At 39.8% G+C, this 27,728-nt stretch overlaps 1 protein-coding gene across 1 annotated transcript; it reads right to left on the minus strand.

Annotated features, from left to right (window-relative positions):
• Nucleotides 1–1,205: 1,205 nt before the first annotated feature.
• On the minus strand, nucleotides 1,206–25,982 carry COQ2 (coenzyme Q2, polyprenyltransferase). The gene is made up of 11 exons (XM_061191027.1): nucleotides 25,691–25,982; nucleotides 25,452–25,608; nucleotides 25,258–25,367; nucleotides 25,034–25,138; nucleotides 18,907–19,230; nucleotides 14,422–14,588; nucleotides 10,302–10,423; nucleotides 8,565–8,650; nucleotides 6,821–6,954; nucleotides 3,711–3,899; nucleotides 1,206–1,872 (listed from the first exon to the last, which is right to left on the minus strand). Exons 1-11 carry the CDS (start codon nucleotides 25,980–25,982, stop codon nucleotides 1,708–1,710), a joined length of 1,851 nt encoding a protein of 616 aa, XP_061047010.1. The 3' UTR covers nucleotides 1,206–1,707.
• Between the last annotated feature and the right edge of the window lie 1,746 nt (nucleotides 25,983–27,728).

Here is a 27,728-nt window from a genome sequence, read left to right on the forward strand (position 1 = left end):
TGCTCATTTACCCGTGCCTGGCATGTGTAAGTGCTCTGTGTCAGCTGCATCATCATCCTATCATTACCATCATTAAGCAATTTTGCGTTTACTGCTGCCCATAACCCATCTCCATTGTGGGCAGCAGTGAACGCACTACACCCCACTGTTCATGACAGCCACTTAAATCAAGTAAAACATATTTTAGGTTGAGAGTGGTAAGTTGTGAAGAGAAAAAAACCCAATAATATAGGTAGTGTAGGTAGTATCTGCAAATGAATTTTTTTTAATATATTTTATTTATTTTTTAAAATTTATTTATTTTTGGCTGCGTTGGGTCTTCGTTATTGCACGCAGGCTTTCTCTAGTTGCGGCGAGCGGGGGCTACTCTTCGTGACGGTGCGCGGGCTTCTCATTGCGGTGGCTTCTCTTGTTGCGGAGCACGGGCTCTAGGCACGCGGGCTTCAGTAGTTGTGGCACGTGGGCTCAGTAGTTGTGGCTCCCGGGCTCTAGAGCGCAAGCTCAGTAGTTGAGGCGCATGGGCTTAGCTGCTCTGCGGCATGTGGGATCTTCCCGGACCAGGGCTGGAACCCGTGTCCCCTGCCTTGGCAGGCGGATTCTTAACCACTGCACCACCAGGGAAGCCCCTGGAAATGAAATTTTAGAAACAACGGCTAAGAAAAGCCTCTTTGAGAAGGTGACATTTAGGAAAAGACCTGCAGTGAAGGACTAAGACATAATCCAAGGACAGCACTGTAGGCAAAGGAAATTGTACATGTAAAGGCCCTGGGTCGAGTCTGTCCAGCCTGTTGAGGAGCAGTGCGGAGGCCAGCAGGGCTGCAGAGGGGTGTGAGTGGAGGAGCCACAGACAAGGCCAGATCATGGTGGGCCGAGCAGGTGACAAGACTTTTAGTTTGTACTGAGTGACCTGGGAAGATCCTGGAGGGTTCTGAGAAGAAGAATGACATGGCCTTATAGAGGTTTTAAGAAAATCGTTGTGGCTGCTGTGTTGAGAATATTCTGAAGGGGGTAAGGAAAGAAATAGTTACTACACTTAACCAATATACCACTATCCTATCAATTACAATCACCTGAGATAAAAAATAAATAAATAGAAATTAAAGTCATCATTAGTGACTGCCAGCCCATTCTGGTCACTATGGCTGTATACAGAGACCTCTCAAATAAATGTCAGGGTTGGTAACAAACAGCAGTATGTACAGGTATAACAGGTAAAAAATTTTATTTACTGATTTAAATTCTCCTAAAATATAAAAAACAGAACAGTTTCCTGAATTACAGCTTTTGGCAGTAAGTAAAGGTCAACGCAAAGAACAATAAGCCTCAACTTTCTGTAGCAGCCTTTATTTTGCCCTAAAAAGAGAGTCCATTTTCCTACAGAGACATTCATTTAGATGAGACACACATCAAGTTTTTTTCTAAAGTGCCGAAACTCATATAATTCCTGTAACTGCAGATGAGAATTATAACTTAAATACTCCAGGTAATCGCAAATCCTGAAGAGTTCCTGGTTTCTGTGACGGGGAAGAATTTGACTGGTACATAGTTGAACTAAAATCCAGGCAAAAATGCTCTAAAACTTCATCTACTGGTGTGTAATTCATTAACATATTGTAAGACTGTTATTCAAATCTAGTTATGTGGTAATAAGACCTGACAGTATTTTGTAAAAGTTTGTTTTAAAAATCCCCAGATAAACTTAATTTGCTAATTTTCTATTCTATTATCTATATTTTTCTTTGTTTTATCTGTCTCCTTTTCTTTCCACAAATTCCCAAGGACAATTCCTAAAAAAATTATTAGTCCTGTTGTTCGGTTGGAGGTGAATTTATCCCAACAATCCTCAGGTCTGTGGATGTCCAGAGTGTAAATCTATAAGAAAAGAATACATGCCATGTTAGAATTCAGTATGGACTTTTAGGCATCACAAATAAACACATCAATATGAAGAAGATAACAGCACTTTGTTATAGAATTTTAAGCAATGGGAAGCCTTTAATGTACCCCAGATTGTTTTCCAATGTAGAAAAAATCTACCATATCTCTCAATGGATATCATCTAAGCCAAAGACTTACACTTGACGGGTGCAGGAACACTCTGAGAGGCAACACATGCTATTTTTAATTCTATTTAGAAAGTTCTTCCTTAAACTGATTGATCTAAAATCTGCTCTCTACAACTCCCACCCTCCAGTTTAGCTTTATTCTTCGGAGCAATGTTTCTCAACAGAGGAACAAGTTGCATTTGGGCAGGACAACTCTCTACTGTGCAGGGCTGTCTACTGCATCAAGAGATATTTAATGTACCTGGCCCTCGCTCACTAAATGCCTGTAGTGGTCCCTCCCCAGTTTATTTATGATACCCCAAAATACCCCCATACATGTTAAAATCTCCCTCCCATCCCCACATAGAGAAGGGCACCTAAAATCCTAGATCTGCAGGTAGCAACCAAACATACTCTCTTTTCTCCACAGTTGTCCTGCAAATATATTGAGAAAGTCTCATGTCCCTATTTTACGCTTCCCTGGACTTAAGCATCGGAAGCCCTCAACTATTCTTTATTATGTGACCTGCAGACTTAAAATCATCATGATTTCCTTTCTCCAAATACTAGAAGACTATGTCCATCTTAAAGTATTGTGTCAAGGACTAGGCAGCGGACCACAAAGGCAATTCAGAATATTAAGTGGGTTCCAAATATTTCCTATAATATTTGTGATTATCCCCATAATTTTTGCCTTCCTCTGCTAATATCCAGGTGCTTAAATATTGCTAAACATCCATTATCCTAATCAGACAATCAACTGATGATAACAACTCCCATGGAGCTGAGTAATGACCAAAAGGAGATGCTGAGAAATTCTGAAGAGGAAAATGGTGAAATGTGGAGAATCACTAATTCATACCTTTTAGCTTTCCTGGTGAGGAAAACAATGAAGGTGATATAGTATGTGGTTTACTTTATGGACATCAGATTTTAGTTTCCTTCATACCATGTTATGCAAGTCCTGCTTACACATGCATCGATCTGTATAAAATAGATCATCTAAATACAGGCTTACTAACATCTTTTCGATTCTGTTCAAAGAAAATAACAGTAATACTGATGCAAAAATACAGTCCATTTACAAGCAACCTATTTAATTAAATTCTACTTAGTTCATTCATTTTACAGAAGTCAGTGATGTAGACCTGCCATATAAACATGTGGGGCTGAGGTGCTGGGTGAACATCCTGGCAGTTTCCTACTGTGTAGGCAGAACTCTGACATCTTCGCATTTTGTGTCTTATCTTGCCTTGGTCCCTGTGCCAGTGTGACCCAAACATATGATTAGTTTGCTAACCATCAATAGATGCCCACATTTAAACAATACAGTTGTGTTGATCAGTTTGCTTTCAGAGTAATTCAACTCAACCCACAACCTTAAGACACTGCCCAAATTTTTCTAGACACACATCAGAAATAATTCTAGGAAAATTAGAAGGAAAAAAAAAATCTAGGTTTAGGTTTACATTATTTCTCTAAAATAATACAGCTAGCTTTCTTATATGACATATTGGGGCAGGGAAGGGGCAGTTCAAGGCAGTACAAGCCAAGTAGTTGTTTAAGGAAGTAACTTGCTTGGTAAACCCAGAGGGCATTTTGTTTAAATATTTTTTATAATTTACACCAAAGAAAAAAGAGGGAAAGATAAGGAAAAGATCAAACCTGGTGAGCCAGATGGGCTCCTACAGCAGCCAGAGCAGTGTAGTAGGGCACAGTCTGACCGATGTTCACTCCCACCAGGCTCAGTGCCCCCAGCATCGCCACAGTGAAGCCACTGAGCCACTGCTTGGTATCTTCACGGAACAGCAGTGCCGTGGACTTAAGCCCGATCAGAGCATCATCTCTCTTGTCCTAACATTAGAAAGTAGTAAGAAATTGCCTGGATTTTACTGAGATTTAACTCACATATCATAAAGTTCACCGTTTTGAAGTATGTAATTCAGTGGTTTTAGTATATTCACAAGGTTGTGCAACCATCACTACCATCTAATTCCAGGAGAAACTGTCTTTTAAAGAACATGACAGTAACTCAGAAACAGTTGATCAAAAATGAATGTGCAGGCCAAATCAAAGTTAAATGTTACTGCTAAAATTATCTTCCAGACCTATTTCTACATATCATCATACTTTTATCACCCTATACTGACTTTTAACTATAATTTTACTAATAAATTAGAAGTCAAACTCAACTCTAATTCTTCACATAGCTCTTCTTTACTTCAGAGTTTTCACATCTCAATGATTTCCTACACATTTTAGTTGCAATCGTGCTAAAATCACACATGTGGAAAAATGTTCACTTGCCACCTAATCACATCCATTCAGATTTCACTTCTGGCTCAGTTTATTCCTTGCCTCTCCCAACAAATCCTTCCTGTTTAAGTAGAGCTAGGTCTTGATGATACACTCACATCTGGCTGACTGGTCTCCTCCAGCAACTTTATTTGTAAGCATTTCCATATAGTGTTGTAATCACGGTCATGTGACATCAGAGGCTTCATGCAAAGTGGGTACAGAGGGAATGTACCTCAACATAATAAAGGCCATATATGACAAACCCAAAGCAAACATACTCAATGGTGAAAAACTGAAAGCTGTCCTTCTAAGATCAGAAACAAGATGAGGATGCCCACTCTTGCCACTTTCATTCAACATAGTATTGGAATTCCCAGCTAGAGCAATTAGGCAAGAAAAAGAAATAAAAGACACCCAAATTGGAAAGGAAGAAGAAAAACAATCACTATTTGCAGGTGACATGGTTTTATATATCGAAAACCCTAAAGTTGCCACCAAAAACCTATTAGAAATTATAAACACATACAGTAAAGCTGTAGGGTACAAAATCAATATACAAAAATCTGTTGTGTTTTATATACTAACAGTGAGCTCGAAGAAAGAGAAATTAAGAAAATAATCTCATTTACAATTGCAACAACAACAACAGCAAAATACCTAGGAATAAATTTAACCATGGAGGTGAAAGACCTGTACTCTGAAAACTATGAGACATTGTTAAAAGAAATGAAGAAGACACAGAGAAATGGAAAGATATTCCGTGCTCATGGACTTGAAGAATTAAAATTATTAAAATATCCATACTGCCTAAAGCAATCTACAGATTCAATGCAATCCCTACCAAAATACCAACAACATTTTTCACAGGAATAGAACAAAAAATCCTAAAATTTGTATGGAACCACAAAAGACCCTGAAAAGCCAAAGCAATCTTGAGAACAAACAACAAAGCTGGAGGTATCATACTTCCTGATTTCAAATTATACTACAAAGCTATCGTTATCAAAACAGCATGGTATTGGCAGAAAAACAGACACACACAGATCATTGGAAACAGAACTGAGAGCCCAGAAATAAGCCCATCCATATACGAAAAATTAATTTACAACAAAGGAGCAAAGAACATAAAATGGAAAAAGGACAGTCTCTTCAACAAATGGCACTGGGAAAACTGGACAGCCACATGCAAAAACTGAAACTAGACCATTATCTTATACCATACATAAAAATTAACTCAAAATGGATTAAAGACTTGAAACCACAAAATTCCCATGTCACTCCCTGACATCAGTCTTAGCAATATCTTTCTGGATGTGTCTCCACAGGTAAGGGAAACAAAAGCAGAAATAAATAAATGAGCCTACATCAAACTGAAAAGCTTCTGCACAGCAAAGGAAACCATCGACAAAATGAAAAGACAATCTACCACATGGGAGAAGATATTGGCAAATCATATATCCGGTAAGGTGTTAATATCCAAAATATATAAAGAACTCAACAACAAAAAAACAAATAACCCAATTAAAAAATGGGCAGAGGATCTGAATAGACATTGCCCTCAAGAAATTTTCTAAGGAAGACATACAGATGGCCAATAGGCATGTGAAAAGATGTTCAGCATCTCTAATTAATAGGGAAATGCGAACCAAAACCACAATGAGATATCACCTCATGCTTGTTAGAATGGCTATCAAAAAGACAGGAAATAACTAGTGTTGACAAGGATGTGAAGAAAGAGGAGCCCTTGTGCACTGTTGGTGGGAATATAAATACAGAAAAACAGTAAGGAGATTCCTCAAAAAGTTAAGAATAGAACTACCATATGATCCAGCTATTCCACTTCTGGATATTTACCTGAAGAAAACAAAGACACTAATTCAAAAAGATATGTATGTACCCCAATGTTCATCACAGTGTTATGTGCAAGCCAAGATATGGAAACAATGTGAGTGCCCATCAACAGATGAATGGATAAAGACGTGGTATATACATACAGTGGAATATTACTCAGCCATAAGAAGATAAAATCTTGCCAACTGCAACAACATAGATGGATCTTGAGGGTATTATGCTAAGTAAAGTAAGTCAGACAGAAAAAGACAAATACCACTATGATTTCACTCATGTGTGGAATATTAAAAGAAAGAGAGAAATATACAAACAAAATAAAACTAAACACACAGATACACAGAATAGATTAGTGGTAACCAGAGGGGAAAGGGGAAGGGGGAGGGCAAAATGGGTAAAGGGGGTCAATGGTATGGTGATGGATGGAAACTAAACTTTTGATGCTGAGTATGCTGTAGTGTATACAGAAGTCGAAATATAATGTTGCACACATGACACATATAATGTTACCTCAATTTTTTTAAAAAGCCTAAAGGAAAAAAACTTTCCTTTTAATTTAGTTCTTATTTTAAAGTTCTTAAAAAATGATAACAGTTAAACCAAAGTTACGAAAAAGAATATTTCTTTACCTGATGAGCATAGATAGTATCGTATATTAGAGTCCACATAATTCCAGAAAAATACAGAGGAAGGCAAACAGATGGATCACAGGAGCCCTTGACAGCAGACCATCCAAGTAATGCTCCCCAATTAAAAGTCAACCCTATAATTAGTGAAACAGAAAGAGGAGAAAAGTCTAAATGTACTTTAGAATTCCAAAGGGAAGGAGAGAGGCATCAGCATGTATTAAATGCTTCTATGTATTAGGCTCTGTGTATGCTGTTTTCTCATTTATGTTTCTTCCTTAAATTTTCTCAAGTCTCTCATGTGGTAGTTATTAGCTACATTTTACCAAAAAGGAAAACAGAACCAGAAAGGTTAATTAACAATTAAAATAACATAGCTAACAGAAAGAATAACATCCCCCTGATAAATAGGAGGTTTCATTTATCCTACCTAGTATGACGACTGGCACCAATGATAAATAGTATTAGATGCTAGGGTTTGAACTTAGACCTATCTGAGTCAAACTCCTGTGTTTTTTCCATTATTGCTCTACTTCCCCTTTAAGTTACAGAAACAAGAGTTAGACAGGAACACTTGTTCTTCAAGCCCACCCTCTCTGAGGACTGTAAGCAAACATCCACATGGTGACAACTCCTAAATATCTATGTGTAAGCCTAATCACTTCCCTCAGCTTCAGACTAGATACTGAATTGCCTGCTAGACATCTCCACCTGCAAGTCCCTCAGGTACACTGACATGCATGCTCTGTGGGACTACAGAGGAGAGGTACTTCATCAACTGAGGAGGAGGGATTCTAAGTGGAAATAGGCAATGTGGAGGAGAAAAAGGGTTTCTGAGAAGATGTTTGGGACCCACTGACTTTGAGGTACCTGAGGGACTTGCTCCTTCAAGATGATGAATGTGTTTCAGTCATGTTTATTTTCCTAGTACCTGGTGTGATTCCTGGCACAAAGTACAAGTCAGGGTGTCAATAAATATTTAAAGTAAAAATACTAGTTTTCTTAATACTCTAGATTATTCTAGGAATAGAACAGAAAAGTCTAGGAGTAGATATTTTTGCAATAGATTTTGACTTACCTACCTATCTTCCTCTATCTGCCAACAAATATTTATTGAATACCTGTGATGTGCCAAGTGCCATGTTAGATGCCACACCATCCATATATAAAGAATGCTTTATCTTCTAGGTGTTTATAAGTTATTAACGGGAAGAGAGGGTAGGCTCTCAATATCTTCCTGTTGAATTAGTGCTGTTGAAATGAGTAAGTGTAATGTTAGAGTGCTATGGGAGCCCAGGAGAGACTGGATAACTTTCTTCTGGTAAGTCTAAGGAAGGCTTTCCAGAAAGGGAGCTAAGCTATCACACACTTCAACACTTGTTCTCCTGCCTCAGAGTGCTTTCTATTCCAATCTCCAGAATCTTCAGGGCGTCTAGATCAACTACCTAAAGAGAGCGGTAAAGTCAAGGCGGCTAATTTTTTTTCTTCATGACATACCTAGATTTTGAAGAGCATTTCAGAAAATAATAATGACGATAATCTTAGTAGATGTCCAAGATTTTACATGAAAATCTATTCTTGGTTTGGAAAATTTCATGACTGACTTAACATTTTATCTCTGCCACATTACACACACACACACACACACACACACATCATACACACACCACACACACGCATTGATATTATATATAAAAGTATAGCTTGAGGGTATTGAAGGAAATACTTATAGTTATTTCAAGCTCACCCAAGGCTAATTGAGGCCAGTACGTAATTCTCTTCATTAGCGGGTAGGTGATGACAAGAAGTAGGGATGCTGCTCCAAGAGCTATACTGAAATCAAGAAAAAACATTAAAAAGATTAATATCACCATCTCTTTTTTTTTAAAGCTTGTGATACTAGTTACTTTTTATTTATTTATTTATTTGTTTATTTATTTATTTATTTATGACTGTGTTGGGTCTTCGTTTCTGTGCGAGGGCTTTCTCTAGCTGTGGCAAGTGGGGCCTACTCTTCATCGCGGTGCGCGGGCCTCTCACTATCGCGGCCTCTCTTGTTGCGGAGCACAGGCTCCAGACGCGCAGGCTCAGTAGTTGTGGCTCACGGGCCTAGTTGCTCCGCGGCATGTGGGATCTTCCCAGACCAGGGCTCGAACCCGTGTCCCCTGCATTGGCAGGCAAATTCTCAACCACTGCACCACCAGGGAAGCCCTCACCATCTCTTAAAAATCGGTAAATAAGACAACAATAGCAACACTAATGAGGAAATGATTTATCTAAATTGTATTTTTTGTTATGTAAAATTCTCTTCCTAGACCTTGATTTCTGGACTTTAATTAACATAAAGGGTGATTAGAAAATATCTTAAGTGTTACAAACAATGAAACAAAATAAGAATAGCTAACACATATATTGCTTTCATGTACTACAACTGTTTTAACTGCTCTACATATGTTAACTCATTATAACTTTCACCACAATCTTACGAGGCAGGTAGTTTTATTCTACTTGTTTTTTTGCAGATGAAAAAACTAAAGTCAAAGAGAGAAAGTAATTTGCCAATTGTTATACAGCTAGTCAGTAGCAGGGCCAGGAGGCAAACCTAAGGCATCTGGCCCCAGTATCCAACATAATACTCCCCATGTGCTACTGCCTAAATTTTGCTTTCAAACATTAAGATAGCTAGTAAACTGAGATGTCCTAACAGAGAACTAGAGTCAAGATATCCCTCCCTATATGCACAAGGGGTTACTTCTCTAGAAGAGGATAAGGTCACAAAGTACCTATGAAAGGATGACAGTCAGATAAGATGTTTTTAGGAAGCTCACAGCTCACTTAACACTACCCGTCCAGGAATAGCCTTTCAAAGTGTTCTCACTTAACTGAAGCTATCAGAACAAGATACGCAATTAAGTCTAGTCTCTATAAAATATGCTTATTTGCTGAACTCCTCCTCTTTTTTGTCTTATTGAAGCACTATGTAAGCAGCCATCTGGTGCACAAAAGTCTAATTTTGTCTCTGTTTCAGAGGTATAAGAATGAGTTCTTTTTTCTTCTGTCATTGATTAGGAATACGACTCTGGGAAAGACCCAGTTCCTCTTTTTGCAAAGTGAGCATAATCACTTCTGCCTCTAACGCTTCAGAGATACTAGCAGGATAAATAAAATTATACAAATGGATATATACACACACTCCCACGCACGCACCTAGAAAACCTAGAAGTGTCTTGAGTCCTTTAGGGAACACATAGTGCAAGTACTGGAGGTGGTGCAGAATAAACGGAACGCTGATCTCTTCATTCCTGTGGCTGAAAGCATTCTTGACTTTACAATGTGTGGTGACTTACGTACATTGCTAACTTTACAGATGCCTGATTAGGTAATAAACAACTTTGTAATACAGATATTTCTGTTTTATTTTATACATACTTCTATGTCAAAGGAAAGATTTTTTACATGATTATGAAAAACACATATACTGTACCTGTAGTAATTCAGACACAGAAGAACACCCAGTGCCAAGGTCAGCTGTCCCCCAAGAAAAACAAAGGACTGAAAAGTTGAAATGTCTCCAGCAGCTATTGGGCGACTTGCTGTTCTTGTAACCTTAACAACATGAAAACAGATACCTTAGCGTCGGGGAATAGCTCAATCATTTACTTAAACATTTACTCAAGAGACTGGCCCATGGTACGTACTAAGGCAGAAATATGAATAAAAGGTGAACATTGGAAGTACTACCAAGAATCAAAACTTCCTATTTAAAATAGCTTTGAAAAGAACTAAAAACTCCCACCATTCATTCCTTTCTTTCCTTCTCCCATCCCCATCTCCAAACAAACAAAACAAAGCAACTTCCTAATCTAACTATTTACCTACCCAGCTTAGCAAGTATATGTTCAATTTCCATGGAGCAAAGAGGGACAAAAATAGTAAGAATTCTCAGGAAAGAGGAAAGTGCAGAGCATGTTAGATAAGGCTGATATCATGTAAATGCTTTGAGTATGGGAAGCACTGCAATCAGGTATCAGACATGAAGAAAGAAGACAGATTATCTGAGTCTGAAAGTGGGAGTGCTTTTGCCAGTCTATGTAGGAATGGGGCTGTAATCTTATATTAACTGCACCCATATATAAAGGGCAAACTCACTGTAAGAATATGAACAGGTAGAGCAATTATGTGAACAAATAATATATATTATTCTTTTCCTTCCAAGAGATCATGAAATGTGATTATTCTAAATTCAACCACAAATAAAGTGCATAACCAAAATTTTCAGCATTGCTGGAAGTTAAGAACTCAGGATCTGGGATTAGAGAGCCTAGCATTTGAACTCAATTCCATCACTTATTGGCTGTGTGAATTCTGGCAAGTTACTTGACCTCCCTCAGGCTTAGGTTATTTACCTATTTAAGGAAAAACAGAAAGAGAGGGAGAGGTAATAATAGCACCTACCTCACAGAGTGAATGCAATGCCTGATGCAATAAATGTTAACTATAATTAATATAACATATTTTTGTATAATTTATAGCGAGGGTTTAGCAAACTATGGCCTGTGAGCCAAATCCAGCCTTCTGTCTGTTTTTGTATGGAACCATGAGCTAACAATGGTTTTTACTTTTTTTGGTGGCTGCAAATAAACAAAGAAAGAGTAATGTATTGTGCCACATGAAAATACGAAATTCAAATTTCAGTGTCCACAAATAAAATTTTATTGAAACAGAGACACACCCATTTTTTTACATATTGTATGTGGCTGCTTTCACGCTGTAACAGAGTGCAGTAGTTGCAACAAAGACTGTGTGGCCCACAAAGCCTAAAATATTTACTATCTGGTCCTTTACAGAAGAAATTTGCTGACCTAATTTATAGCATGCTTCACTGTGCAATAAAACAGTTTGTCAAAAACTGTAATGACTCATCTTGCTTAGTGCCAGAACTGGATATCTTATCCTTGATTTGGTCCCTGTAGTTTCAAGTGGGAATAATATTTATGTTCTTATATTTGATTTAGGATATTATGATTATTCCTGCCAGTATTTGAATGCTAATAATCTAAGAGCTATATATGCATCACATCATTGAATCTTTTTAACAACTCTCTTTTAGCCACTCACAAGTTCTTGCCATTTCTAAGTTTTAGGAAACGGAGGCAGAGAGGCTCAGTAACTTTCCAAGGTCGCAGATACTAAGGTAGCACAGTCAGTCCAGTCCCACCAACCACAGTACTAACCACAAAATTACACTGCCCCTTCAGTACAATGGTAATTGCCTGGCTAAACTCGAGAGGTGAAAATAAACAAGCACTCCATCAAAAGAACAAAAATGATGCAATATGATGATCAAAAAACATATTCTATGTGGTTTTTATGAAACTAGAATGCTCACAGCTTACAAAATCAAATCATTAACACCTGTGCATTGATATTATTTCAATGTTTATTGGACTTAATGTTTATCGCATGACTAGCAGATTACATACATCATCAACAAAACACATTTAACCCAAATAACCTAATAGCAATTCACTTATCATTTAATGTATTAGCAATTTACTTAGTCATCTAACATATTAAGCAAAACCCTCAGCCATAAACATACTGTCTTTAAGAAACTGTAAGGTAAGCGTTACAATTTGACCAAGCTTTTTAACCCATTCTGTAAAAGAGATGCTCATAACATTTTAAAATTCATGTTAGCAAAACCATAGCTATAAAATACTCATTTAAGTGCTTTGTTGTATGTCAACATAGACTCTGGATTCCTCTAATCAGAGAAAAATGGCACGGGGGAGATGTAAGATATCTAATCAGTTCCCTTTTATCTAGTGAGAATAAAAATCACTTAAGACAAAACTAAAACGGCTCTATTTCGTTAATTAAAAAAGTAGAAAATGTTGGTTGGTTTGATTATGTTATTTTTTAATTAAACTTCTTTTGAGATAACTGTAGATTCACATGCAATTTTTTTTAAAAAAAAGTCTCTGTATTATAAGAAATATAGAGATCCTATGTATCCTTTATCTAGTTTTCCCCAAGGGTAACATCTTGCAAAACTTTACAGTACAATATCACAACCAGGATTTTGACATTAGGCTGCTCTAAATGTGTTCAATAATTATTTTGAAGTGATACTGGCCAGAAGCCTCATTCATATGGTTATGCAGATGAAAAACTGACCAGGATGTGCAAACCCCCAAAACAAGAAAGTACGCATCTCCTGGCATAGATCAAAGCATCCCAATGGTCAGCGAGACATAGAGATGCCTTTACCATGCATCACCTGCCACTCTGCCACTATCCTACCCTCCAGCCACACACAAACCACATAGTTGCAGTTGTCAAGCATAATATACTTTATCTCACAGCCATGCCTCTGTGTCTGCTGTTCCCTCTGCCTAGAGTGACCTTCACCCTCCTGCCCAGGCTTTTTTTGCCATCTTAGTCTGTCATAGTTCCAAAGTCACCCTACCCCACCTCACCCCATCAAAATTTCTCTCTAACCCCCTGCATTATGCTAAGGTAAGGTAGGTGGTCTGCAGTTAAGTGCCCTTGTGGACACCATCTCTTGATGGCTACTAAACTGAAGTCAGCAATGTTGTCCTTCATCCACACAATCCTAGAACCTGTCACTGTGTCTCATAGACAGTAGGTATTCAATAAATGTTTCTGAATTTAAAAATTATTAATGTGACACTGTTCTATAAGCTAAAAATCATTATAGGTGTGCTTTGCTTAAGGAAAACTAAGACTTATATGAAAGGCAAACCAGGGAAGATTATTCACTTTATGTGAGTGTCACATGATTATTTACTTCACATAATTCACCCTGGATTTCTTATAAATTGAAAGTTTACTTGATTATTTACGCAAGCATTTAATGATTTTATACTTGTTATAGTATGGCTGCTGGAATAAAAGGCAAACAAGACGGACCATTCCCTTGAGAAAAGAACAAAGAAATAATTACACATATGCATTAGAACATACATAGAAAATAATCTAGAGAAATATAATGTATCAAACTTTAAATGAAGTTTTTTCTGGGGGCTTGGGGGTGGTGATAAGGAAGACTGGCATTTTCTATCCTTTCTATTTTTGTACTCTCTGAATTTTTCAGAATAAACATGTATTATTTTTCTAAGGAGAAAAAAATAAAATTATGTTTTTAAAAGAAATAATTATAGCAAATGCTAGTAAGGGCTGCCTTGATTCATTTAAATTAAGATCTGATTTACATATGAATAGTTATGGCTCCAACATATATCTCAAAGGAAGGGATGACAGTTCTTTTAGACACCCAAAGGTTCAGGATAGAATTTTCACCTTCACTCCCAACATCCTTTCTCTGGCCTTCCAAATTCTAATTCATTTTGTAAAAATGATGTACACACCTTGCCCCCATGGCCGCTCCTCTGTTGAGAAAGGAAGCACACTGCACTTTGCAACACCAGCTATTCAACTGATAGTGGCACTTCTTACGGTGAATTTCAGTGAGGACACTAAATGATCCTGTTGCTTTATGTGGCATTCAAAAGTGATGCCACCATCTTACTCTGCAGAATTGAGAGGAGCCTCTCTGTTCCTTTCTGGGACGAATCTACCTTTTTATCGTAGTCCTGGTCCCACATGTCATTAATAGTACAGCCTGCTCCACGCATCAGAACAGCTCCAGTGCCAAAGAGGGATAACATGTACCAATCTGGAAAACAACCTGGTTCAGCTGCCAGACCAATGCTCCAAGTACATGGCAGATACAGTAGCCAGGTTCCTAAGCAAAATAAAAAGACAAAAAAGGTACAAATTAAGTTAGCTGTCTTCATTTGTTTGAAACCCTGTATCCAAGAGAAGTAAGGAACACAAGGTCAAAAACACATGACAAAACTGGGAAAATAAGCTTGCAACTCATATAACAGAGGACTATTCTCCCTAATATATAGGGTCCCCAGAAACTGAAGACAGATCAAAAGCCTGATCGAAAAATGGACAAAAAACATAATAGAAAATACAAATGGCTCTTATACCAATGAAAAGATACTCAACTTTGATAAATACGCATGAAAATTACATTGAGATAATGTTTTCCACCTATCAGACTGGCGCAACCCAAAGGCTGACAACATACTCTGGGGAGCTGGATAGTCATATATGTCTGGAGGCTGCAAATGTTCCAGTTCCTATGGAGGGCAAGCTGAAGAGTTTTCCTGTATGTGTGTGTGGGTACGTGTATATATGCACATGCATACACATATAAAACAAATACATACATTTGAATGTATGTTCACAAACGATGTCAGGAAGGAAACATTAGAAACTGATACTGAGAGTTGCCTTTGGGGAAGAAACCTGGTTGGTTGGGAAAAAGGGGCGGAAGACTTAGTTTTCACTCTATACCCTTACACCTTTTAAAATTTTGTATCATCTGCATGTATTACCTGCTCAAAAAACTTTAATAAAACTTTCTTTATTGTTGTTAATACAATATAATAAAATGGTTTGGGGGGAAAGAAGGATTAACCTACTGTTTTTTAAAATATTTTGCTACTACATGCACAAATGGGATTAGTTCTTGGTACTCAGCCCATAAACTAGATGAAATTAAGCTAAAATCAAATAAATTGTAGGGATAGGAGCCTTCACACATGACCTGTAGTAGATATCCTATTTTCAAAAGAAAATCTTTCAACAAATGTTTGGATATTATACCTATTAGATAAATTCTGAGCTTTTCTTTCCTATTAGTAATATAAGAGTGTATATTAGCAATATAAGAGTGCCACCCAAAAATGTGTCCCTTTGGCATGAGGATTAATTTAGGCCGATTATTTTTAAGAAACAGAAGATTCAAGAACATTTTCAAGAATGTTACCAGAGTAGAGCTATCATCAGATATCTGCCAAAAATATGGGCTAGGTGTGGTGGGGAAACTTGATAGGGCCTAGAGACCAGAGACGCCCGTTTACCAAACATTTACTTTTCTATCTCCAGTGAATTACCTTCCCCCACTTTTAAGTCCCAAATCACTACCCCCAATATCCTGCTGTGTCTTTAGCTGAAGATATTTAAGGTGAGGGTATTTTGGCCATTTTGGTGAGTTACTCAGTCTTCCTGGGTCTCTCTCACCCACACATGCTATTAAATTTTTGTTTGAATTTCTCCTATTAATCTGTCTCATGTCAACTTAATTCTTAGACTTAACTTAGAAGGGTAGAGGATAATTTCTTCCTCCTCAAAAAGTGGAATAAATAGGACATGTGGCTAAAGAAAAATCAGATCCTGTTCAAGAATGGTCAAATGACAAAGTCCTTATGATCATGTTTAAGCTTCATTAAATTTAAGCTTTATTCATTTGCAAATATTTATAAAGCACATACTTTGTACCAGAGCTGTTCCAGGAACTGGGAATACAATGGTGACTAAGTGAGGGCTGATTTCTGCCTTCACACAGCTTATAAAGCAAAAGGAAGAAACACAGTTAAATAAATAACACTGAAATAGATCAATTCAGCAACAGGGAAAGTATAGGATGCTATAAAGGCATAAAACAGTGCCACCCAAGTTAATGGGGGATGGAGTAGGAAAAACTCAGGAAGGCTTTTCCAAAAGGGGCTTAAACACACAGAAAAGGCAAGGCAAGGAGAGGCTAAAAATCAGAAATGACCAGTCTAGACCTGAATTCAGGTTGTCCTGGACAGACGCATATTCAGTGTGTCCCATCTAAAACAATAACAACAATGCCATTTTCTAAATGTCTGTGAAATGTCAAGCAGTGTTCTAAATGCTTTATATATACAAACTCATTTAATCCTCAAAAATACCCTTATAAAGTAGGCACTATTATTATTCCTATTTTACAGATGAGGAAACAGATGCACGAAGAGGTTAGAACACAATGGGTTTAACCACTTCCTTTTCCCTGGACCTATCAGTATAGCTCAGAAGGACAGAGGAGTAGCTAGCTGATCCTGCCCTGATAGAAAAAAAAGAACACTACTTCACAGGCATTTTCCTGGTACAAGTAGAACTGAAGGTTCCATTTAAAAAAGAATTCTAAAGAGAAAGATGTGTAACCACCTATAGCATTTTGTGTCAGTGTCAAAATTTCCTTGGCTGTAAGTCTGCATTTTAGGTACCGTATTCACTGATAGGAATCTGCAGGGCACCCCTACAGATGAGGAGGGTTCCTGTAATGAAGGTTCAATGTCTGCTCCTAGTAAGTGACACTAGACACTAAAGTATATTAAACTGGAAGCCTCAATGCTCCTCATCTACAAAAGAGGGGAAAGAACATCATCCACCTCTTAGAGTTGTTATAAGACAATATTAATAATGGTGATAATGAAAACAATAACAAATTCATAGTGCTTACTCTGTGCCAGGTGCTGTCCTACAATACTTTTGATTCTCACAACAAACCTATGAGATAGGCACAACTTCTTTTATACCCATTTAACAAACACAGAAACTGAAGCATAGAGACAGTAACTTGCCCAAGGCCACACAGGCAAAAAAATGGCAGAGCTGGAATTCAAACCCAAGCAGTTTGGGTCCAGGCTATCACTGTGGATACCTAAAGCTCTAAATACCCATGAGTTCTTATTGTTCCTTTGCCCTCCTGATTCTCAGCAACATTTTTTGGTCTCCCCTATGACACCTTCATTCTGTTCTCTCCCATGAAGAAAGATGCAGAGGTGGGAGGATACAATAGGTTTCAGAAAGATATATTTATTATAGAAAAAGTAAAAACTCTCTGGGAGATTATAAAGTGAGTAAGCATTCTGAGAGGTGATGGGCAGACCAAAGAGCCTGTGTAAACTGAGTCTAAGATTCATTCACTAATTACAAATTATCTTCAAGAAAACATAAATGCAGTTTCAGCCATAAATGTGGTAAAACCAGTTATACCACCAATTTAGTGGAAAGAGTGCTACCTGCTGAAACCTCCTGAAACAATGTAGTTTGTGACATGGTTGTAGGAAGTTGTAATCCTTTCTGAAAAACAATGAAACCCACTTTTTAACAAGATCAAAATTCAACAAAATAAAACAATAAACATAAAATTACCCTACAAAAGAAGAATTTAAGTAAAGAAGTATCAAACCTGGAATTCTACTACTGTCAATTTATTGTTCCTGGCATATAGTAAGGTCTCAAAAACTGTTTGCTGAATGAATTCTAATAGTACTATTCATAAGTTGTCTGAAAAATCCTACAGTCATCTTATTTAGGACCAAAGCAAGCAGGCTTGTATCTTCTTAACATACATAATACTATTAACCCAATCTTCTTCAACTCACCCAATACTCTTTTTAAACTAGACTGGGAGTTTTTTGAAAGTACAAAGTTTCCATAGCTCTTTCTAGCCCTAAGGCTACCCAGTGCTGTAGGACTTAATTCATTCAATACTACTGCTAGGCTGTTCTAGACACTAGATATAAAAGTCCCATATAAGTGGAGCTTATACTGTATTGGAGAAGTGTATCAACCAATAAATGCATAAGGCTAGTGGCGAATGCTATGAAGAAAAATGGGGGGTAAGGAGAGACTGAGGAGAAAGGTGAATTTAAATAGGAAGTTCGGCAAAATCCTCCCTTAGGAGGCGACTGTGAGCTGATAAGTAGTCCATAAATGCTGTACCTGCAGCATCCAAATGAATTAAATCTTTGTGTGACGGACGGTGCAGGTCAAAGAGCTAAAAAAACTCAGCATCATCTGGTCTGGCTCTGCCAAAGAGCCTTAATTTCCTCAGCGTCTTTATCGTCTCAATTATTTGCTCTGGGATTATGGGAAGGATGAAACATAATGAACGTAGAAGTGCTTCCACACTGTAAATCTGCGCAAATGCAGAGATACGGGTACGGAATTTCTGCTCGATTCACTACTTAAACACGGACTGTGCAGTGAGCGAAATTTTTGCCCGGCTCACGTGCTCAGGATTCAGAGAGGAGTGACAGCCAGCCGGTTACTTCGGAGATCGGCCTGTTCGGGTGTCTTGACGGTATTCGGCGCCTGGCGGCCGAGCCCCGGCTTTCGAGCTTCACTTCCACTGCGCCCGCAGCCCCCGGACCGCCGCGTCCGTCCACACTCACCTATGGGCTTGTCCAACCGCATGAGGCGCAGGTAGGGCTGCAGAGGGCGGGGCGCCGAGTTCACGATCGCCGCCGCAGGCAGGCTCGGCCGCCGCTCGAGCGGCCCCCGCCCGGCTGAGGGCCGCCGGTCTCCCGCGTGGAGCCCACGGGCCGCGTGCGGCAAGGTGAGGGAGCGGCCGCGCGAGCCCCACAGCCACACCTGCGTCCCTGCCCGCAGGCCCCGCACGAGCCCCGCGCCCAGCATGGCGCTCCGGAGAGCGTGGACCCGCAGGGGCCTGACGTCATTCCCGAGCGTCCGGTCACAGGCAGGCATGCGCAGACGTCAGCAGGATGACCAGGTGGTCGCAGCTTTTCGAGTAACGTGAAAAAGGAAGGATCGTGGTCCCTTGACCTGTAAGGGAGTTCTTCAGGTAAAGGAGTTCCTATTATCAAAATACGTAGCAGTTGTAACAGGAAAAAAAAAAAAAACACCGAGAAAAACTTACTGAACCCAAAATACTGATTTGCGGTGTTTCCTTTTTAAAGCTAAAAGGGCACCAAGCGGCCAAATCCGAGAATGTACATTAAAATCGTACTCAGAGTTAACAGACATGCATTACACAAGTGAAAACCTTAAACTTGATTGTCAATTCAAAGCAGTTCGTATAATCCAGAACAGCGAGTGTGTGGGATGCTATGAGCCTGCAGCTAGAATATCTGCTCGAAGGGGTTAATCATAGCCAACTTCTGGATAGCGCTCTGTGCCAGGCACGGTTACAGGCACTTTGCATGTATTCTCCCACTTAATCACTTACTGAGTGACTATGGGCAAGTCTCTCATTTGAATTTTAGTATTCTAGGGAATTGGGTTAGTCTTTCAGCGCCTTTCTTTAAAACCTCAACTGTGATTCTGTGATAGCTTGTCTCCAGTGGTGGTGGCAACGGGGTGGTCCTTAATAAATTTACAAAAGTAGCTCACAGCCTGTTCAGATGTAGACAGAGGGATCAAGGCCCTGGGAAATTTCGTTTTATATTTGTAAAGGAAAACACACACTTCCTCCTGTCCGCGTTTGCTCTCAGTATTCTACTACAACACTACTTGGCTTGTGACACCAGACGTGTGGATTTTCCACACATCAAGCAACTCTGCGACCCCTGAGTGTCCTATAACTTTACTCAGTTCTGTCGCTATCTATCTGGAGTTTGCATCAGAGCCCACAGGCTGCAGGCTCAGTTCTGTAAGCTTGCTGACCCCCACTTCAGAAGCCCATCACAGGTGAAGGTTGTCGGGGCTTCCCTGGTGGCGCAGTGGTTAGGAATCCGCCTGCCAATGCAGGGGACACAGGTTCGAGCCCTGGTCCGGGAAGATCCCACGTGCTGTGGAGCAACTAAGCCCGTGCACCACAACTACTGAGCCTGTGCTCTAGAGCCCGCGAGCCACAACTACTGAGCCTGCGTGCTGCAACTACTGAAGCCCACGTGCCTAGAGCCTGTGCTCCGCAACAAGAGAAGCCACCGTAATGAGAAGCCCGCGCACCGCAACGAAGAATAGCCCCTGCTCGCTGCAACTAGAGAAAGCCCGCGCTCAGCAGAGAAGACCCAACACAGCCAAAAATAAATAAATAAAATAAATAAATTAGAAAAAACAAAGTCCAGGTTGTTACTTGTGCTTCTGACCTACCATTGTTGGGGAGGAAAAAGTTTTTCTCCACCTTTCTAGGTTCTTCCAGCTGGTCTCAGAATTGACATGAGACAGATTAACAGGAGAAAGTCAAATTTAATTACATATATATGGGGAATCCTAACAGGAGAGCCTCCAAAGACAGTCAGGTAAAATGAGGTATATATGGTCTCCTGGACTAAGGAGAAGGGGTAGGGGCCTGGGACTTCAAAGGAAAAGAAAGAAATGAAAGAATGAAAAGAGCAAATGTTTGGTAAACAAATGTTTGCTGGACCATACAGAAAAAATAGGACTCAGAGAGAATTTTAACGAACAGATTTTGCTAGGTTCCTCCCCGTCTACCACACCTAGCTCACATTATACTGTAGTTATCTATGGTGATAGCTTCCTTCCTGGAACAGATCCTCTTTCTAAAGTCTTTTAGGCATTTGGAGAGGGGAGAAGGTAAAAACTCTTCCTGAGCCATTTGTTTCTTAAAAACAACCAGCCTAAAAAAATCTCCATGTCAAAAAGACACATTTTGGGGTGACAAATTTTTGCTTCCCTACACTGGCTATAGATCAGAGGTTCCCAAGACCCCTTCCTTGGGTTTGATTAATTTGCCAGTGTGACTCACAGAACTTAGGAAAACATTTCACTTACCTAATTATCAGTTTTTTATAAAAGGACATAACTCACGAACAGCCAGATTGAGCAGATAAATAGGGCAAGGTATGTGGGAAAGAGCACAGAGCTTCCATGCCTTTTCTATACATGCACCACTCTCCCCTCACCTCCACTTATTTCCCAACCCTGAAGCTCTCTGAACCCTGTCCTTTTCGGGTTTTATGGAGGCCTCATTACATAGGCATGATGGATGAAATCACTGGCCATTGGTGATTGAACTCAATCTCTAGTCCTTCTCCCCTCCCTGGAGATCTGAGTGGGGCTAAAAGTTCCAACTCACTAATCGGGTGGTTGGTTCCTCTGGCAACCAGCCCCCATCCTTTGGGACTTTACAAAAGTCCCCTCATTAGTATAAACTCTGGTGCGCTCAAAGGGGACTCCTTATGAATGAGAAAAGACACCACTCAGGAAATTCCAAGGGTTTTAGGAACTTTGTGCCAGGAACTAGAGACAAAAACTAAATATTTTTCTTATATGGCAATATTATATAAATATACAAATATTCATAAATATATATTACATATATAAATTTTATATATACATACATATGTATACATACATATATATATATAGGAGTCAGAAGGGGACTTAAAGGTATACCAATTCTAGTCCTAATAGAAACTTTACCTGCATAAACTTCTTCCTTTCCTAAAGTAACAGACAGACTAACAGGCAGATGTTTGCAATCAGGTCACTAGACTCAGCTTAGGATATTTTATGTGAAAATAAAAGACATGCTCCAAGGACGAGACAGAGCAGTAGCATCCTGAAGCTTACTTGTTCCAGCTGACTTTGCAACTTACTCTTTCAGAAGCTGGAAACAGATGAGCTCACTTTTAAGGACACATAACTGGAGGGCAGTGATAAACAGTAACCCAGAGACACCACTCTTCTGCAGCCAAAACAAATAGACGCACATCAGATAAGCACTTCAGTTAAAGATTTGTATGCCTGCCGCTGAGGATGAGGAAAGTTCTAAAGTGGCAGCCCTTGCTGATCCAGCCTTCTGGCGCGGACTTTTCCTACCTATCCTCCCCCAGTTATAAACATGACAGTATTTTTCTGGTTGGGATCTGCTACAGAGAGGCAGGAGTTCTTGCAACCCTGATTCAAGGGAGGGCTATAAGGAGCTTCTGAGGCTGCATTGGCCCTAGGATAAGAGTACTCTTTGGGGATATGGGTCTTCATAGGGTGTCTTGTGTGGCTGGGGGACAGGTAAGAGGTTTAGGCCAAGGGTCAGCACTGTTGGAGGGGGCCTCCTGATCACACAGCCATCCTCCTCCATATGTTTGTTAGATTAATTAAATGAGGAGGGCGTTAGACTGATGTGATTCTATGCTGTGGCAGCCTAAATAAGCAAACCCAAATCCAAGTTTGTAACTGCCTCAAGGTTAGGAAATCAGAATGCTAAGGATAACTAGTCACAAATAGCCAACTAAGCTTTAAGCTGTAGCCAATCAAATAATTTCTTTTTCTTTGCTTCACACTTTCTTCATATGTCTTTTCCCTGGCTCCTGTCCGAGGTGTGTTCCTAACCACTTCCAGTTTGGTTCTGGACCGTTTGAATAGACAAATGTTCAAATACACTCTTAAAAATTTTAACATGCCTCAGTTTACCTTTTAACAGTTTCGATGTCTTTTCATCTGGATTCTCACACTCAACAAAGACATCTCAGACTCAAATTCAGTAGACATTGCCTTGGCCTTTGGAACAATGTGTTTCTGCAGGCATATCAAGCACTTAAATTGTCCCCAAAGTAGAAATTACCTATGTGATGTGATTCTTAGTTATACTTCTTAGAAGCCTGTCAGTGTGTATTTCTATAGATTTGAGGGAAATATCCCACCTTTTCCTTAGCTTTTCATCATTTTAAGGAGATTTAAATGAGGAATAAGAATACTGTATGTGGTCCTATCTCTGATGAATGGAGCTCAGGGGAGACACAGAGAAAATGTGAACTTCCAGAGTACCCAGACCTTGCTCTGCAGCTTGATGCAGCAGTGCTAGTCCTAGACCTTGTCCTGCCATTGTCACCCTCAATGGGAGTGCCTCTTCTAGCTGGGAGCTGGGCCTCTTCTAGCTCCCTTGGTGGGCTCATTACTGTAGAGCAATCATCAGACTTGCCATCAGAGTGTTTTTTGTGTTTGGTGGGGAAAAGAGCCTTGGAGCTGGGTTTTGTGGGAGACACAGATGAAGGCTGAGTTTTTGAGTCTGTTATTTTGTTTGCGCGTACTCTCTACCACTGAAACTTAAATGAGAACACCATCTGCCCGTAACCACTGCCATGACTTTTGGAATTGCAGACAGTCCTCCTGAAACTGATAGGTGTGGTTTCAGGGGCCTCTGAAGAGCCCAGTCCTTGATGTCTCAGTGCAGAAAGAATTCAGCAAGAGGCAAAGTGAGAGATAAGAAGTGATTTCTTAGAATAGGATGCTTGTGAAGCTTACAGGCAGGCGGGTGAGAGGGTGCCGCACCCCGAGAACTTAGTGGGCTACAGTTTTATAATCAAAGGAAAAGTGAGGAGGGGGAAAAGACCACTTTCCTCTTCATTTTTGAGTAGATGTCATGCTTCCATCATCAGCTCCTTCCACAGGTTGGGCAGGGGAGTTATTTTGTCCCTACATGGTCAAGCCAGGACTGTAAAAAAGTATTTCCGGTCTCTGTACAATGAGCACCTTTCTATAAATTATTGTTTTTTATGTGTGCAGAGAGCATGTCCTAGGGATCATTAACTTACTGAGCTCACTGGGCAGGATGTGGGTCTCATGCCACCATTGTTTTATTGTTTGGGGACATGTCTCATGTTTCTGTTGCCTGGTTTTGTTGCTAAGCAAGCCTGCTTGGTTTTGTGGTTAAGCAAACCTGCTTTCTTGAGTAATCATTAACTTACAGGGGTCTCCCATATTTTTTCTACTTACAATCCCCTAGTGGGATTGATTAACTATTTAATCACCTGCTTTGTCCCTTTACTCTGTCCCTATCATTCCCCCCTCCAGGTGTTTACCATTTTATGCTTAAAAGGGAGTAAGGGGTGACAACTGATCATTAACTGCTTCCTGCTGAGATGGGAAGTAGGCCTGCCTGGGGAAGGAGTAAAACACCTGGCTGACTGTCCCTTCTCTGTTGGGAGAACTGTAAACCAATGTCATTTTGTTTAGCATCATCCTTTAAGCCCTCTTGGATATTAAGCATCAGAGGTTGAGTCTACGAAAAGATATAAATTAAAAGAAATTAAGCATTAAGGGAGTCACTAAAAGAGATTATTACCATGATTTTGAAGATCCAAACCATTTTTTCCCAAACAGTTTCTAAATCTGGAAGAGGGTCACTTAAGGCCTCAATCTGTTTGTTTTTGGCTAGGCCTAGAACGTCAGTGTTTCATATTTTAGGGTCTATTGAGTGTTTTATCTCAGTTATAGATTTAATCTGTTCTTTTTTTTTGTTAATATCATTTGGTGATAAGGGTGCCTCCTTGTCCCTTGAGAAACAGAGTGGCCCCTAACTTAGTTAATATGTCTCTTCCATTAAAAAAATAGGATAATCAGGCATGAACAGAAAGGAATATAGAAACGACCAGCCATTGATGTTGCACAAAAGGGGTCCCAGGAAAGTGTGTCCCTGTCTCTTTCCTGATACTCCCTTCTATATTTCTTATGATTGTTAAGGCTTCCAATCTTTTATGTTAAGACCGAGAAGGTTGCACCAGTGTTTGTAAGAAATTTTATCAAGTGGCCCACCACTTCAATGACCACCTGAGGTTCATCATTAGTTATGTAGATGGTAATTTTAGGCAGAGCTACCTTGGGCCTTGGACCCCCTCACTCCTTTGATTGTGAAACCATCAAAGGACGAGGGGTCCCCCTCGCTCTCTGGCATCTGGGGCATTCCCTCTTCCAATTTCCTGGCTGTTTGCAAAGGGCACATCAATCACAATCTTTCCTATAGTGTCCCTTCTGTCCACACAGGGCACACTGATTTTGTCTGGGTACCCATAGGCCTTGTGGTCTGCTATGGCCAAATTGACCTAGAAAGCCTGGCCTCCCCTTTGGTGGTCTCTGAGTGGACAAAGCCATTGCCATCATTTGGGCTTTTCGTTTATCTCTCTGGGTGCGTTCAGTCTTTTTGGCCACATCCCTATTATTGAAAACAGAACAAGCCAATTGGAGCAAATCACTCATAGGGGTCTGAGGACTGGCAGTTGTTTTTTGAATTTTGTACCTGATGTCTGGGGCAGACTGGGCTATGAAATGCAGAGCCAAAAGGGCCTGTCCCTCAGGGGAGGAGGGATCCACATTTGTATACTTTTTAAAAGCTTCCACTAATCTCCCTTGAAAAACTGTAGGATTTTCATCTGGTCCCTGTTGGTCTTCTTTCACTTTTACATAATTGACGGGTTTCACTGTAAGCTTTCTCATACCCTCTTAAACAATTAATCATATGGTCCCATCTATCCCTACCAATAAAATTTATCTGGCCATTCCATTGTGGATCTGCTTCGGGGACAGCGTTGTTTCCCACCTGCTGTACTGTATGGCCCTCTTGGGCTTGGGCTGCCACTTGGTCAGCATGGGCTCTGGCTGCCAGTATTACATGCTGTTCTTTCTCAGGGGTGTAGCAGTGGGATAAGATCTGTAAATCCCCCCAGGTGAGATCAAAAGATCTCATTAACCCAGTAAACTCCTCTGTGAAAAGTTCAGGATCCTCAGAAAAACTTCCCAACTTATCCTCTGCCAGACTTAGATCGGACATTGAAAAAAAGCACATGAACTCTTATTGTTCCTTGATTTTTATCAGACATTTCTCTTGGAGTCAGAACCGTAGGGGCAGTTGGTTGGTAACTTATGCTGCTGCGGGTGCTAACTAGGCTGAAAATGGGCCCGTTGGGTAGCTTGGGATAAACGGAGGTCTCTCCTCACCCTTGGGTGCATTTTCCCCTGGGATAATAGCCTCCGCTGGAGCAACGGCTCCCACCTGTGAGATAGCCCTTGTTGGAGCAGCCATTTCCATGGATATAGCAGCTTTCACCAGAGCAATAGTTAGCCATCCAAAGGTTTTCTTCCCGTGTCAAAATCCACCATGCAGTTTAATTAAGATTTGTACTTACAACTTTAGATGTTATCCCTTCCAAAGTAGTCTCCCAACCAGGTGTTAATGCCCGAGAGTTGTCGCAAAGGAAGAGTACAGAAGGGGTCCCCAGTGCTGTTGACAGTGAGCAAGAACTGGTCTGGCTGCAAATTGGAATAAAGGGTCAGCACTTGTAAGGGTCAGAGGGAGGGGAAGACTGACATCAGGGCTCAGGAAGTCCTCCGTTGGGTACTTGTAGTAATTAGGGGAAAAGTACCTTAAGTGTTGGAAGTTGATCCCTTTCAGTTGTCTTGGGCATGATGTACTTAAGAATACCTGATAAGAGGCCTTTTATCTAGGTTGGACACAGTCCTTTACATTTTTTTTTTTTTTTTAGTATGTATAATTCCCTGGTTATAGATTATGGGCATCTAGTCTTCATCCAAAAATAGATTACAATGATCAGCTTTAGAAACAAGCTTAAAATACCTTCTTAATAACTCAATTAAGCTTTACAATAATATAACATAGCAACAAAGAGCTATTTGAAAAGTGAGTTTTAGACAGTAGATACGGACCTTAAGTAGCAAAACTAAAATTTTATATCTATTAAAACATAATTTTTTTCTTTAAAATTACCCTTGTTTTTACCAAATATAGCCAAATTAAAATTAATTTGTTTGTAAAATAAGTCTGGATAATTGATCACATAGGTTTGTATAATTTGTTCAATAAAATGGTTACCCTGATTACTAAAAATTGTAAAAAGTATACCCCAAGTGAAAAACACATTTTTAACCTTTTTTTTTTTTTTATTGTGAGGGCATCAGCCTTGTAGCCAAGAAGGGCTTTAACCCATTAAATAAAAAATGGAGTTTGCCAGGGAGCCGGGAAGAGCCAAGTGGCCATCATGGATTTCCCATAGCCCTGACTATTTAATTTACAGCTTTTTTTCATCTATCTTAAGTTTTCTCATTTAGGAGTAACACTGTGTAACTCAGATTGCAACTTGAATCCAGGCAGCAAGGACTCGAACCTGGCTAAAACCCAGATTGGGACTTGAACCCACGGTCTTGTAACTGAGATCACACACCTGGCTTTAGGACCTAATGAAGCTCAGGTTCTTGATGTCTCATCACAGAAAGAATTCAGTGAGAGACAAAGTGATAGGTGAGAAGTGGATTTATTTAGAGAGAAACACATTCCACAGACAGAGTGTGGGCCAGCTCAAAAGGCGAGAGGCCTTGGGAGAAACACATAGAATTGAGTTTTAATCAGGGATAGATATAGAATGTAGAAGAAAAGTCTCAGAATTAAGAAGAAAAGTATAGATTGCCAAATCCTGTCAGAAGCATCCCAAACAGTGAAGTTTCTTCCTTTTTATATACCATTTCCCTTGTCACCTGATCCCTTCCACATCTCTAAACATCC

The sequence above is a fragment of the Eubalaena glacialis genome, chromosome 5 (assembly GCF_028564815.1).
Source record: "Eubalaena glacialis isolate mEubGla1 chromosome 5, mEubGla1.1.hap2.+ XY, whole genome shotgun sequence".
Taxonomy (NCBI): Eukaryota; Metazoa; Chordata; class Mammalia; order Artiodactyla; family Balaenidae; genus Eubalaena; species Eubalaena glacialis.

What these genes read in the sequence shown, in the direction of transcription:
- COQ2 (XM_061191027.1), bottom strand. Translation starts at nt 25,982, where the DNA reads ATGTCCGATCTAAGTCTGGCAGAGGATAAGTTGGGAAGTTTTTCTGAG. An exon ending in GAGGGGGTCCAAGGCCCAAG is followed by an intron (nt 19,231 to 25,033) that starts GTAGCTCTGCCT and finishes GGTCATCCTGCT; the next exon opens with GACGTCTGCGCATGCCTGCC. An exon ending in GAGCCCATCTGGCTCACCAG is followed by an intron (nt 1,873 to 3,710) that starts GTTTGATCTTTT and finishes CTTTTCTTATAG; the next exon opens with ATTTACACTCTGGACATCCA.